General features: G+C 42.1%; 1 protein-coding gene across 2 annotated transcripts in view; it reads right to left on the bottom strand.

Moving 5' to 3' along the window:
- LOC120575647 (kin of IRRE-like protein 3) overlaps positions 1–15,190 on the bottom strand; it is a 363,304-nt gene that overhangs the window by 154,539 nt on the left and 193,575 nt on the right. For both annotated transcript variants that reach the window (XM_039826472.1, XM_039826471.1), the window contains exon 2: positions 12,574–12,723. In XM_039826472.1, coding sequence (XP_039682406.1) covers positions 12,574–12,723 — 150 coding nt within the window. The remainder of the gene's footprint in view (positions 1–12,573; positions 12,724–15,190) is intronic.

A 15,190-nucleotide genomic window follows, 5' to 3' on the forward strand; every position in this document is an offset into this window, starting at 1 on the left:
ACATGAAGGTGCATGTTTTTAGAAACATCCCTTCACCAGCTGTGGCCATCTATGAGGGGTTCACTGAGGGTGCATTGTGCACAGCAGGACTTTGGATCATTGGAGGCAAGAGGCTTGTTTCCAGTGTGGTCCATAAATGTGTCACTTGCAGGAAATTAAGTGGACGGCTAGTGGAGCAAAAAATGGCCAACTTGCCAGCAGACAGAGTCACTGTGGATCCGCAGTTTACTCATGTAGGCCTGGATGTTTTTAGGCCATGGGGTATCACGTCCCGCCATACTAGAAGGAAAAGTGCTGGAAGCAAAAGATGGGCCCGAGGGACTTTGAGCTCAAATACCTATACAAAGGGAAGCGGAGACAGGTCCAAAGTCTCGCAGACAGCTTCTGGAAGAAGTGGAGGCAAGAGTATCTTGCAACGTTGCAAACAAGGAGGAAGTGGACAGGAGAGAGACCCAACATTCAACAAGGAATGAGTGGCCTCTTGGGCTTATAGTCAAAGCCACACCTAGTAGTGATAACAAGGTGCGGAAGATTGAGGTCCGAATCATGAAACAAGTGACTGCCAAAACTAGGCTTGGGTACCGAAACTCGGTTCCAATAGGGAACCGGTGCCGACGTAAACGGTAGTAACGAGACCGAATAAGAATGAAAGTTTCGGTGCCTCATTTCGGTGCTTGACTTTACACTACACCTGACAGCATGTAACGTTAGCCTACCTTTACCTAGCAGCTGGATTAAACACCGGTAAAATGCTGACAGCTAACGTTAAACAGTGTAAAGTGTGACTGTATTTCACTGTGGAGGACTTCAACAGCGGGATGTAACAGTCTGCTCTGCAGCGCAGCAGCAGCTGCCGTTGTCGGAATTCATAGATATACAGTATGTTAATATGGTCGGAATGAAACAACACAGACGGTGCGTTCACTCGCAGCTGCCGTTGTCGGAATTAAACAACACAGACGGTGCGTTCACTCGCAGCTGCCGTTGTCGGAATTAAACAACACAGACGGTGCGTTCACTTGCAGCGCGGTCGGAATTAACAACACAGACGGTGCATTCACTTAAAACAGGTTGCCTCGTGGTGCATTCACAGTAATTGTAAAATACCCTTTTCCCATCTGGGGTTCAACAGCAATTTACTGGTGAAATAAGTTATTGTTATAGTTATTACATAATTATTAAATCTTTAATTTTGACCATGGCCTTAGCAATAAACAAGTCACTGACTGTTGTTTACTACCCTTATTTTTTTTCTTCTTCTTTTTTTTTTTACTTTATTGAAAAGTACCGGTTCAGGCACCGTTTAGGCACCGGCACCGTTTTAAAAGTATCGATTTAGCACCGGAATCGAAAAAAAACCAAACAATACCCAACCCTAGCCAAAACATACCTTAGGTCTGTTACAGAGGTTATTGTACTCTTGTCTGAGTGGACAGAAGGACGAAATAATAGTGGTATACTTGTTAATATACTAGGTGGGAAGTTCTGAGATCCCTGTTTAGCTTAGTGCCCTTTATATAGAGAGTGTGGCCAACTCAAATCATGGGCGCCCGTCATGACTCTACAGTGTAACCCTATGGGGCTAATATGCTATGTTGAAACAGGCATATACATGTTATTATCAACGTTTGTCAATATGTAAAAGGCCGTTACAGAAATATTCCAGTGTATATTTACCTTCTATATCGTAAATGGGCCTCTAAAAAATGCCCATGTAGTGAGTGACCAGTCTCTGAGTAGTGTTTACCTTTCTAATGTCCGCTAGCATACGTACAGGCTAACTATAGCCAGTTAGCTTTGTGTGTAACGTAACAAAAACCCACCCATCTCGTAGGAGCAAAGCTTAATATTTAATTCAATAAAATGATGGTACAAAAGGAGCACTAACGCCACAGGTCTTATGTTGACAACATGGAAACTCCGAAGGCAGTCGTAATACCTAGGATGAGTTCGAAAAAGTTGGTTTTGTGCATTGCGCGATATTGCGAAAAACAGTTTACAGCCGAAATGGGCGTGGCCTATATCATGTGATTCAGCTTGATTCAAGGAACACGTGGATGTAAGGTTTTTTAATGTGCGATGTATAATGTGGGAGTTAAAGACAAAAAAACATTATAGCGCCACCTATTGGTCCACATGTGTAATTTTTGGTAGGTGTTGTCCAGGGCCCATTGTCCATCTACCCTGTAAATTTAAAGTTGTTCACATTAGTGTAAGTGGTGAATCTAGACTTGGGTCCCATAGGGCACACCCACTTTGACCCCTCAGTACCCCCACTCTAGGGTTGGCCTCAGGAGTGGCCCTAGATGGTACCCATCAAATTTTGTAAAAATTGGATGAGCCGTTTATGAGATATAAACGTTTTGTACTTGTAGCGCCCTCTAGTGACCAATTTTCGTAAAATGCGTGGTGGCCCTCCAGAGGGTCATGGCAAAAAAGAATCTAAAGTTTGTCGTTGATAGCATTTATTTTGGCCGAGATATGGCAAAGTTGGTGTTTTCATAGTTATATGCGCAATTTTTATCGTATAAAAATGCTTTTTACAACTTTGTCAGGTCAATCTGGAGATGCTACCTGCCAAATTCCGTGCCAATCGGTCGCACGGTCAAGGAGGAGATCGAAAAAGTAGGTATTTGCTAAATCACGATTTTTCACGCATAAAAGTCTAGGCGGAAATGGCCATGGCCTATATCACGTGATTCGGTTGGCTCAAGGGAACGCGTGGATGTATGGTTTTTGAATGTCAGATGTACGGTGTCGGAGTTATAGGGCTAAACACATTTTTTCTGCTATAGCGCCATCTAGTGGTGGAAGTGGGTCAATTGTTGGGCCTGAGGTCCTTGCAGAGTTTTGGGTTCCACAGCCCTGCTGTGCGAACGGCGTAGCTCTGCTACCGCCGTTTCTTCCAGACTGGGGCTTGGACCCCTAATTATCACTGCATCACAACCAAAGGAGTTAATGTATGGAACAGCTGCAGTGAAGAGATGAAATCATTTACAACAATGAGCAATTTCAAGAGACTATATAAAATGAATATATTGAATGGATACGAAAAGGACTCAAGGTGATAGTATTGTATACTGACTGTTAGGTTCCTGGACCTATATACTAAGTCTAGTATGGATGTGTTATTATTTGATTTACTATAGATAGACAGAAAGGAAGAAGATAGATGGAAAAGAAAGAACAAAAATGTAAATGTGTGCGTGTATGCATTAGAGGTCGACCGATTAATCGGTAGGCCGATTAATCTGCCGATTTTTTGGCCTTTTTTACATAATCGGCATCGGCCAATATCAAGCCGATTAATAGGCAGGCACATCTGCGGGAAGCCTAGTGTTGTTGTTGTTGTTGTGGAACACGTGTTCGGCTACTTTGGATATTGATAACTGTCGTGTCATGCTGTCATGTCACAATAATTAAGCTAGAATTTTGCAATCACAGACAGTGGATCTGAGACTTTTATTATTTGTTCTGTTTGTGTGTCTATATTTGAGAGGGTTGTCAACTCAATGCAGAGAAAGAAGTTGTAGTTAAAAGAGACCACCGCACCACAGGCTAGTGAAGGACTGGCTTTGCTTTGCTAGCGTCGTTGCTAGGGTTGGTACAGAGTAGACCCGGTGCTAATATGGCACCTGTGCCTTAACGACCCGTATCTACCGGACCGAATAGCAACCTGGATTTCTGTGCCTCATTTCGGCGCTACTGATATGCCTGCGTTGCTCTCTGATGCTCCGAAAACGAATGTTAGAATAACAGAAACATCGCAGCATGTGACGCTAGTTAACATTACACTCGTCAGCAGCTAACGTTAGCCTACCATTAGCTAGCAGATGGATTAAACACGATTAAAATGCTGACAGCTACAGAGCTCTCAAGTGTCACGCATTGAGCGTGACAGTCACTCATTTTGGTCTTTTGTCACGCAATCCCGCCACACATTGTATTTCTCACGCATAAAAATTATTCATAATAAATTGAATATGCCGCAGCGCCCAAAATTTCTCTGGCTGCGCCGCTCTCACTATGGAACCGGCAGGAATCAAGCGCGTCTGGCCATTTTACAGTTGTGCGGAGGCTCCACGCAGAGCTCTTGCAGTAGTCTACATAAGTGGCCTGATGTTTGGTGCTGCGCGTGGTGTGTGCGTCGAGCCACGTGTGTGTGGGGGGAGTGTGTGGTAGAGGGAGAAGTGAGAGAGTGACGGCGATTATCTTTGGAGCAAGTACCGACTCTAGAGTCCTAGTGAGAGAAACAAAGTGTCTCCTCCTGTTCTTTCTGACCACGGTGGGAAATCTGTAGCAGGAAAAGTTAACCCTCTCCTTGATTTCATGTTGTTTATGGAGAAATAGAACCAGGAAACGAGTCAGGGGAAATGCAACGCTACCAAGCCCATAGACCGTGACCAAGCCACGGCTTGTAGCTTTCATTTTTAATCTCTAAGTCGAGCCTGCCACTTATCAGCCAAACAAAAAAAATAGCACTATTTTATCTGGGTAAGATTTAATGCAGCAACCAATGAAAACAAAGCAAAGCATACAGACACTTCCCTAAACATTTGCTCAGAGACCAGAGACCCAAACGGGGCTCTGTGTCTGTCAGAAGGTCTGAGATCTACCGTATCAGTAGAGCAATCACGTAATGCACAGCAGACTATGGTGCAGGTAGATTATTTTCTAAAATATATTGACTATTATAACTTTATTTTTCTCAAAGTATCACGACTCCTCCAAAACTCAGATAAAAGAGATATTTTGAATGTGCACAAAGTTTTGAACATGAGCAGAAATCTTGCTCTAACAAATCATATTACAGTCCAGGGGTTTATTAATTCATTAAAATGAATTAATGTATCATTGACGTGAATAATTGTCATATGCACATTTAAGGAGGTTACTACCTCAACAAAAGATGCAAAAGGAAAGAGTAAATGATGCTAGGCTACATGTGTGCTGACTCAGATATAATTAGAAAAGTCGATCTACAGGAGAATAAATAGATGAAAGTAATACAGAATGCCTGAGCTTAACTGCCATATATTCCATTATGTTTTTATATTTGGATTTTAATCTATGTTTACCTTTACATAAAGATTTCCAGCATAAATTGATTCAGAAAAAGGTATAAATAGGTGCATACAAATTCACCAGAATGCAGGAAATGAAGAGTTTAATGCTCAAAATTTTCTGGGGGAGGACCCCCAGACCCCCCCATTATCATAAGTAACCATGCAGAAATTGAATAAATACTTTGTATTTGGTTGAATTGTCAGTGCCATGTGTCAAATCTTTTCTTGTGTAAATCTGAGCAATTATTAATAATAACAACAAAAACACTAATTATAATAATATTAATGAAACACCCCTATTCCTGCGACTTGTCCAACCCGCCACCAATCTATGATTTTTTTTTGGGGGGGAGGGGGGGGAGGTGTCACTCTTGCCTGTCTTCAAAACTTGAGAGCCCTGCAGCTAAACGGTGTAAAGTGTGATTTATTTCACTTTATAGGATCCAACAGCAGGATGTTAAGCAGTGTGCTGCTGCCGTTGTTTAGCTACTTGTCTGAAGAACAACACAGACGGTGCGTCGCGGTGCATTCAAAGTTGTTGTAAAATACCCTTTTGCCATGGTGGTTGTTTTTGTCGTTCAACAGCAATTTACTAGTGAAATACGTTATTGTTATAAGTTATAGTTATTACATTATTATTAAATCATTTAATTTTGACCATATGGCCTAAAGTTGTTTCCCACCCCTTAATTAGGTTTTGTCCATTTGGCTTTGTCTGTCAACAAACAAAACAAACCAAAAATACATGTTTCAGGACAGTTTATGGGAAGATGATAGAACCTTTTTAGCCTTGTATCACTTACAATGCACTGAATTATTAGCTGATTTATAAAACAAATGTTAGATTTTATATCTATACCTATCTATAAAATGACTCGAAGAAGATACTATACAAAAATACTAACTTAACCTTGTATTTTCCCCCTTTTTTAGTCATTAAGTCTGATGGCTGAAAAGAAAACCACCCCCTTATGGCAGCGCTTCACCCAGCCAACACCAAAACAAAGAAATGCTGCTGGTTGCTACTGTGTGTCAGCACTACTATTGTTAAAATGGTCAATTTATTTTATTGTTCTCAGCTGTTTGATAAATGCTGCTAAGTGCACTAAACTTTATCTTTTAATTGAAAAGTTTATTCGACAAAGTTAAATTTATTTTCTTTCTTTCTTCTTACCCGTTTTGTTTATTTATACAATATATGTTTTTACATTATACATGTTTAATGTAAGTATACAAGTGCAGATTGGTGTTCAAGTGTTCAATAAATGTTTTTGTTGAGAAATTTTGTGTATCTTAAGTACTTATTAGTGTTAAATTTTATCTTTCAAATAGAGGTTAAAAACAAGCAAATATCGGCCAAAAATAATCGGCAGCATATATCGGCCATCGGCCGACCCTGATTTCAAAAGATCGGCATCGGCATCGGCCTGAGAAAACCCATATCGGTCGATCTCTAGTATGCATGTATGTATGCATCTGTGCCTGTGTATGCATGGGTATATGTGAGCTGTAGGTAGGTAGATATATGGTGTACGTGTATGTAAAGAAGAATTGTGTTGAATTGTTTTGTATTTAACTAAAGGATAAAAATAGAGAAAAGGGGTAGGACTAGAAAAGTTTGTTTATGAACTTCTTCCTACTCCTTTTTGAACATGGGAATTTCTTATTTGAATTACTTATAATTTTGGTAGATTGTGCTGAGAAGTACATGTCCTTATTTATCTGTCATTTTAATTTTATATATGTATGTATGTATATATACTTCTGACATAAAGACTCTTCGTAAGAAAAAAGAGAAGGGTTTGGGGGTCAGGTAATAAGGAGGAACTCAAGAATGTACAGAGGGAATTGAGAAGAAAGAGCAGGGAGGGGAAAAAACACCACAGGAGGAAGATAGAGGATCAGCTGCAGCGTAACAATATCATGGAGGTCTGGAAAAGCCTTAAAACCATCTCAGGCTACAAGGAACTGAAACCTCAGACAGTGGGGGACACAAAGTGGGTGAATGATCTGAATATTTTCTTCAACAGATTTGATGGATCATTTAAAACACTGGAGAGAGTGGTTTGTGATCAAGTGGAGATGTATTTGATCCAGAATAATCTGCCATATGACCTCCAATCTGGATTCAGATCTGCTTACTCCACTGACACATGCCTCACTTGTCTTTGTGATTACATCAGACAATAAAGTGAAAAAGGTAGTGTAACTACACTGGCATGGTGTTACTGGACTTACAAAAAGCATTTGACACAGTGGAGCACTCTGTTCTTTTATCCAAATTGCAATGCATTGGTTTTGTGAAGGCATCCTCAAAATGGTTTAAATCATATTATCAGAAATAGATCAAACTTGTGAATTTGATGGAGTCCTGTCTGAACCCATGAAAATAACTTGTGGTGTACCCCAAGGCTCGATATTAGGCCCTTTTGTTATTTCTTTTTTATGTAAACGACATGCCAGCTGCAGTCAAATGTAAGTTGTTATTGTATGCCGATGACTCCTCACTACTAGTGTCTGGAAAATACATCTATCAAATTGAAGACACTCTTAGTGGAGAGCTGAAAAATGTAAGTGAGTGGCTAATAGACAATTGACATGTCATTGCACTTAGGGAAATCTGAATGCATTCTATTTGGCACCAGATGTAAGCTACAAAAGGCACCTGCGCTAAAAGTCACATGTAACGAAAATATAATTGACGCAAAGGATACTGTTACATATCTAGGTATTACACTGGACCAGACACTGTCAGGATATTCCATTGTAAAGAAATTACTGAACTGCAGGCACTTACTGAAGAGTGCCTGCAAATTGAAATTCTTATACTGTAATACAAATACAACCATACCGTTTGACTCCAAAATAAAAAAAAACTCCTCATCTCAGCACTCATTCAGTGCCATTTTGACTATGCATGCTCAGCATGGTACAGTGGCCTGACGATGAAAATGAAAAATAAGAAGCAGGTTATGCAAAACAATATGATCCGCTTCATACTGTCTAAACCTTCCAGGTATCATGTTGGAATTAATAAGTTTAAGAGGGTAGAGTTCCTGCCTGTAAAGCTTAGGGTTGAACAACTTAAACTCAATCATATGTACAATATCATTAATGGTGTAGCCCCAAAGTATTTGGGATTTCAGATTCTGATGGTGCACACTCAACACGCCCATGAGACTAGGGCCAGTGTCCGTTCATGTAAGATGTCATGTGTGAATAGTGAAGCAAGAAAATCCTTTTTTTATACAGGAATTATTTTATGGAATAGTCATCCAGTTAATATTAAAATGGCAGAAACGAAAATGGATTTTAAACATAAAGTTAGGGTTTACTTGTGGAATAAAATAATTAGATAATTAGGGGAAAACAGACTTTAGACTGGTGACCGGGTAATTTATTGCTTGTTTTATCTGGTAGTTTTGATGTGTAGTTTTTTTCTTTTTTTACCCTTAGAAGAGCTGTATGTGTTGTATGTCCTGTTCTCTTCCATCAGGGACCATGTTGGAAAAAAGTGTTCATCGCTTTAACATGTTATCCCTTGGATCCTTTTGTCTTTCTATATCCATAAATACACCAAACCAAACCCCTCCCCCTGTCCAGTCATGCCTTCTGCAGCAGACGCCACTGTCTGCACCCCCTGTGGTTTGTTACACCCTCACCATCACTTCCCCACTCACAACCTCCAACACACAGCCCCCTCCCCCAACTTGTCCTTCACAATAAACCAGGTGAGAAGTGAGCTACGGAGTATCAAGGTGAGAAATGCAGTGGATCCTGATGGCCTCAGCTCCAGGCTTCTTAAATCCTGTGCAGATCAGCTGTGCAGACACATCTTCAACCTGAGCCTGAAGCTAGGGAGGTTGCCCCAGCTCTGGAAGACATGCCTGCCTGATGTCTGTGCCAAAGAACCTGCATCCCAAGGATCTCAACAGCTACAAGCCAGTGGCACTGCCATCCCACCTGGTGAAGACCCAAAGAGACTGTTCCTGGTCCATCTCTGCCCCCTGGTGAGCCCATCCATGGACTCACTTCAGTTTGTCTATTAACCTGGCACTGGGGTGGAAGAAGCCATCTTATACCTCCTCCACAGATCTCTCTCCCCCACCTGGAAAAAGCTGAGGAAGAGGTTCAGACAGGCCCGAAGCTGCAGCCTCTGCCGTGAAAGTGGCAAAGCAGCGGTTGTGGGAGAAGTTCGGAGAAGCCCTGGAGAAAACCTTTCGTTCAGCACCAATGTGCTTCTGGAAAACCGTCCGCCACCTCAGGTTGCAGAAGCGGGAAACCATCCAAACTGTGTACAGCAAGGATTGAGACGCTGTTGACCTCAACTGAGGAGGTAATTGGGCGGTGAAAGGAGCACTTTAAGGAACTCCTGAATCCCACTAACATGCCCTCTATGGTAGAGGTAGAGCTGGAGGCTGATTGAGGATAGTCGTCAATTTCCCTGGTGGAAGTCACTGAGGTATTCAAACAACTCCACAGTGGCAAAGCCCTGGGTATTGATGTGATCCTTCAAAAATGCTGAAAGTTTTGGGTGTGGAGGAGAAGGCGTATGACTGGGTCCCCTGGGAGATACTACGGAAGGTGCTGCAGGAGTATGAGGTGAGGGGGTCCCTTCTCAGGGCTATCCAATCAATCCCTCTGCCAGGGATGTGCTTTGTCACCAATTCTGTTTATGGTATTCATGGACAGGATATTGAGGCATAGTCGTGGTGGGGAGGGGTTGCGGTTTGGTGGGCTGGGGATCTCATCGCTGTTATGGGCCAGCTCTGTTTTCCCTTTCCCTACCTGTTTTCCTTTTCCCTTTTTCCCTGTTTGTTGTCTGTGTCTGTCTCCACCTGCTATGGCAGGTCTCTCAGCTCATTCCATCAATCAACCAGCAGTTATCTACCCGGGCTGTTCACCTCTCCAGCGCCAGTTCGTTTCTACATTACCAGTGGTAACTTGGCTCCGCAAACCTACCAGTGATTTCCGCTCATACTCTCTCTGCATTCTAGTTGTTGTTGTGCCTCAATTAACTTGTCTCTCCTCTGATCAGATCCTGTTCTGTACCTGCTGCCTTCCTGCCGCTCCCACGCTGTGACCTGCTCGTCTGCTGCCTGGTCACCACGCCACTCAGCTCCCATCCCTGTCTGAAGCCGCTCTATCCTGAACTGTTCCTCTCTGCTTAACACCGTCTGTGTAAATAAACACCTTAACTGACCCTCTCTGTCCGCGTAATCGTCTCTGAGCCTGAGTCATACAACCGGAGCTTAACAATCGCTGCTTTTTACAGATGTGGTCCTGATGGCATCATCAGTCAGTGACCATCAGCAGTCACTGGACTGGTTCGCAAGTGTATAGCAGCTGGAATGAGGATTAGCACCTCTTAATCTGAGGCCATGGTTCTCAGCAGGAAACCGATGGAGTGCCTGAAGTGAAGGAGTTCAAGTACCTAGGGGTATGTTTGCGAGTGAGGGGACAATGGAGCAGGAGATTAGCCAGAGAATCAGAGCAGCGAGAGCGGTATTGCATTTACTTTATCGCACCATTGTGATGATAAGAGAGCTGAGCCGGAAAACAAAGCTCTTGATCTACCAGTCAAATTTTGTTCCTACCCTCACCTATGGTCATGAAGGCTTGTCCTGCTGGGAGGAGGCCTCAGGGAAGACCAGTACTAGGTGGAGGGATTATATCTCCACCCTGGCCTGGGAATGCCTCGGGATCCCCCAGTCAGAGCTGGTGAATGTGGCTTGGGAAAGGGAAGTTTGGGGTCCCCTGCTGGAGCTGCTGCCCCTGCGACCCAACCCTGGATATGCGGTTGAAGATGGTCTGGTCACAAGCTAATATTCTCTCTAAATTCACATAATTTGATTAATATGTTTATTTTACCTTACCTGGTATCTGTGGTGACATTTCCACTGTGATCAACAAGATAAATCATTTCAATACACTGGAATTGTTATCAACTTTAGTTGATGTTGTGTTAATGTATGGATTGAAGCTTGCACAGTTCTTTGCAAACAGAGGGCTGAGTGGATTAACTGTGCTTCCGCCTGTGTTCTTTACCCAATGTTCCCAGATCTCAGCAATTAATCTGGTGTGTACATTTTTTTATTATTATTAACAATAATAACTGAGGTCAAAGCTATGGAAATAAGACGTCAGTTGTAACAAAATATTATTATTATTATATTTTTACGGCCTAATGTTACCCTGCCCTAGGTTGTCAGTTTGCTGTGGTGTGAGCTGACCCTGTCTTGGCTGTGGATGTCCCCATGTGAGTAGATGTACACCTGGGCTGCTGGCGTTGGGTGTCTCGTGTGGGCCGCTGTGTGCGTGCGCGGAGTGGGTGCCTCCGCCGGGGTCTGAGGGCAGCGTGCCCTGTAAATCGGTAAGTTGCAGTTTGCCTGCTTGATTTAAATTTATTGCGGTCCTGTTTTAATGGTGTGTTTCACAACACAGCTGGACCGGGCTGCAGCCTCATACATGCTGCTGTGGGGCTATCGTGGTGCCACAACTAATTTAAGTGCCAGTACTCAGCGTGTTCTTCTCCCACTGATGCTGTTCGGGATATTGGTACAAAAGCAGTCTGGATACTAGTACAAAAGTGTTCTGGGTACCGGTACAAATTTGGCTCTGTAAATATTTGTATTAACTGTTGTACATATTGCATGTCATATCAGAAGTGGTTTGCTATGGCAATGCAACCACTGCAATCTGGGGGGGCTGTATTTGTTTGGCAGTTGAGTTCAAATATCAAAAATCTTTGCGCAGCATCGATTAGTGTACCTTTAAAATTATATTACTTGAAGGGTTACTTCATTACATTATTATATTTTTGGTTCAATGGTTAATCACAAACTATTACTCACTTTTGTAAACATTGCGAGATAGGTCATGGCCTTGGCTGCGCTCCCAGCTAGTTTTATTTGCTCTAACATTTATATGAAGCATGCATTTACCATAAAAGAAATGTGCAACAATTCGTGCATGGGAAGTGCACCTGCCACACAACAATGGCAGAGGAGATGCACAGCCAGGAAAATGTGTTTTTGGCAGGAAATATAAGATCCAGACAAATTAGCTCAGCAAGATGATTTTTAAGTATTCCAAAAATTTAAAATACGTTACTTAATTTGAGTAATCTAATGGTATAAGTTACAAATTAAATTTTAGGACATGTTTTCAGCAATCTGTAATGGAATATGTTTTTAAAAGTAACCCTCCCAACATTGTACGTATCGGCCAATACCCTGAGTTTCATGTATGCCAATTGTTATCATGGGAGGAGAAGTATGGGTGTATCCCTGGAAATGTTTACTTTGATAGCTGACGAGGAGTAACTGAGCAATGAATGATGTACTTGTTTTGATCCCTTTGAGGCTTCAACACTTCTGGTGATTTTCTATGATGTAATTTTATATTTATGGCATTTAGGACACTTGCTTGTTTGACTCATGTATAGGAATCCTTTATTGCATTTGTATCAGGCGATCATATCAGAAAACTGATAATGAGATATTACCTGACAGATCCCTGTTAACACCCAGGGCCATGCCATCACGCAGCCAGAGCACCATGCCATGGTAGCCGGGGATGGAGCAGGGCAGGGTGACTGGCTGGCCTGCCACCACCACCAAATCTGTCGGTTGTTGGGTGAACACAGCAGAGCTCCCTGGAAGGGCAAAAACTGATTAACTATAACTATAAACACAAAAAAACACAAACTACAAATTGACAAGCTAATGGTGAACTCAAATTCTAATTAGCAAAAACACAATTCAAACTTACACTTACACAAAAAACAATGTCCCTTCAGCATGGCCAACTATACAATTATAAAGGAATTTTTTCAAACAAGGACATGCCGATCAAGATAAGATAAATGTATTGTCTGTCATTTGTGATAGAAATGTATCTTTGACAGGGCAGGCTCAAATGACATGTGTTGTTGTTAACAGTGACAAAGGGCCAGTGTTTCCCATACACTGATATATTTGTGGGGGCCCGTCACACAATCAATGTTGACCACCACATCTGCCATATATGCTCTCTCTCTCTCTCTCTCTCTCTCTCTCTCTCTCTCTCTCTCTCTCACCCACACACAAACACAACAGACCCGACTGTGAATAGCTCCTCCGAGCAGATTAATTAATGCCATTGATTATTCTACACTCTCCAATACAGTAATGTAGGTGGCGGTATGAGCCTTAAACTTGGTTTGTGATCCGCTAATTAACACACAGAAGAAGAAGATGCAGCTGGAGTCCATCTGGAGTTTAATGGTTAGTATTATGAATGTATTTATTATTTTTACTGCATAGAGAAAGTTTTGGCGCCCCTAAGAGGTTTTAGCCAGCGCCGAAGGAATATCTCGAGCGCCAAAACGTCTGATTTTCAGCAGCCAGCCTCCCTCTCATCCACAGCCACTACTGTATATACACATGCGGCTAGCACTGATTTGAGTGGATCTGAACGCTTCGCTACATAGCACTGATGCTCTATCTCCAGAGTCAGACTGTACCGGACTCTCCCAGTGACCATGCTGCTCTTGGGACCGACGGCGCAGCGAGAAACCGGTGCTGACGGACGCAGAGCTCTCCGTCCGCAGAGCTCTCCGTCCACAGAGCTCTCCGTCCGCAGAGCTCTGACTGCTGGCTGTCTGTGAGGTGGGCTGTGCTGCCGTTGAGCAGTATTAAATTGAGACAGTTTCATGACCTGAAAAAATTTAGAACATTTTTCCGTGTTTTAGTACAGTTCATTTTAACACCTGATGCGAGCCATTTGGGAGTAGCCTACACATGAAACTCAAAGTTTTCAGTGCTTTAGCAGCATTGCCCTGACTCCCTGAATAAGCTGCAGAGACATTGTCTCGCTCCGCCTCTCTGCTGAGCCCCGTCCACATAACAGCAGCATTTAAACTGTATTTCACACTATGATGATTCCATTTGCAATTAATCTGCAGTTCACATGCATGCCGAACCGTATGGGTGGTCCGTTACTCTACTGTAGATGTTTTCACCATAAATCTGTGCCTGAAAATGTATCAGAATGCAGAAAATGAAGTTTCTGATGCTCAAAATTTTATTTAAAAAAACATTTTATTTTTATCATATACAGTAACATTTAAATTTCTTTTTTTGTCTTGCATGCAGAAGGTCACAATCTGGCTGTTAAACAGAATTACAACTTGTGGTGTCTTGTCAAAGAGCAAATATATGTTGTTTTTTTTTGTTTGTTGAAAGATTACATTGTGTGCTGTAACTGCCCCTGCACCCTTATAGCCTTGAGGATGGGACTGTGGGCAGATTGTCTATTTAAGCTGTTGTACAAAGTTGCCAAAAATATTTGCAGTACAATTAATCTAAGAATTCTGCACCTCAGCTACCACCGCAAATAGAATCCAATTCTGGGAAACACTGACGGCATTACATGGCGATGCCATTCTGCCTTCCATGTTATTATGGCTGTAAAATGAGAATCACAGCCTGAGGAAATAAATAAAACAAGCCAGTTGTGAAATAATGTAGTATAGATAATTGGATTATTACAGTCAATTTAAATGGTACACAAACGGGCCATAGTGCTGTGAAGTGTTTGTGGAGGAATCTGATCCTATGCAGCCTTGGATGCTAAACTGAAACTACTGAGAAAGGGGGGAAAAAACTGTCCTTCTAATCTTCTATACAAATACAGTGTGTTACAAACACAAAGCACTGTGTACTGAGCTCCCCTGGGTCTCCCTGTGAAAAATTAATACTGTAGCCCACTTAAAATGCACGGGGCCGAAGTACTGTAATTGCTGAAATTCTCCATTCCCCTAGATGGCGCTGCTTCATGTTTGTTGGCTAAGCCACTCTATGTTGTGTAGTTAAAGAAGGTCAACTACCTTTTTTTCCCTTTCCCCTCTCGTCAAGTGAATTGTTAGATGAAGACAGAGTGAGATAAATATAGTGAAACTGACCACTTTTTCAATATTGATATTAGCTAGTAAAAGTGGCAAGAAGCCTTAGTTATTGTGAACTGCCGTTTACACTTTTTTTTTCCTTTTGGATAAATTTAAGAATCTCCAGTGAGTAAAACAGAAGGGAAACTTGCTAGCATGCCATCTCAGTTTGATTAAAACCAGAAAGATAAGCTAT

This window comes from Perca fluviatilis, chromosome 16, assembly GCF_010015445.1.
Source record: "Perca fluviatilis chromosome 16, GENO_Pfluv_1.0, whole genome shotgun sequence".
Lineage (NCBI taxonomy): Eukaryota > Metazoa > Chordata > Actinopteri > Perciformes > Percidae > Perca > Perca fluviatilis.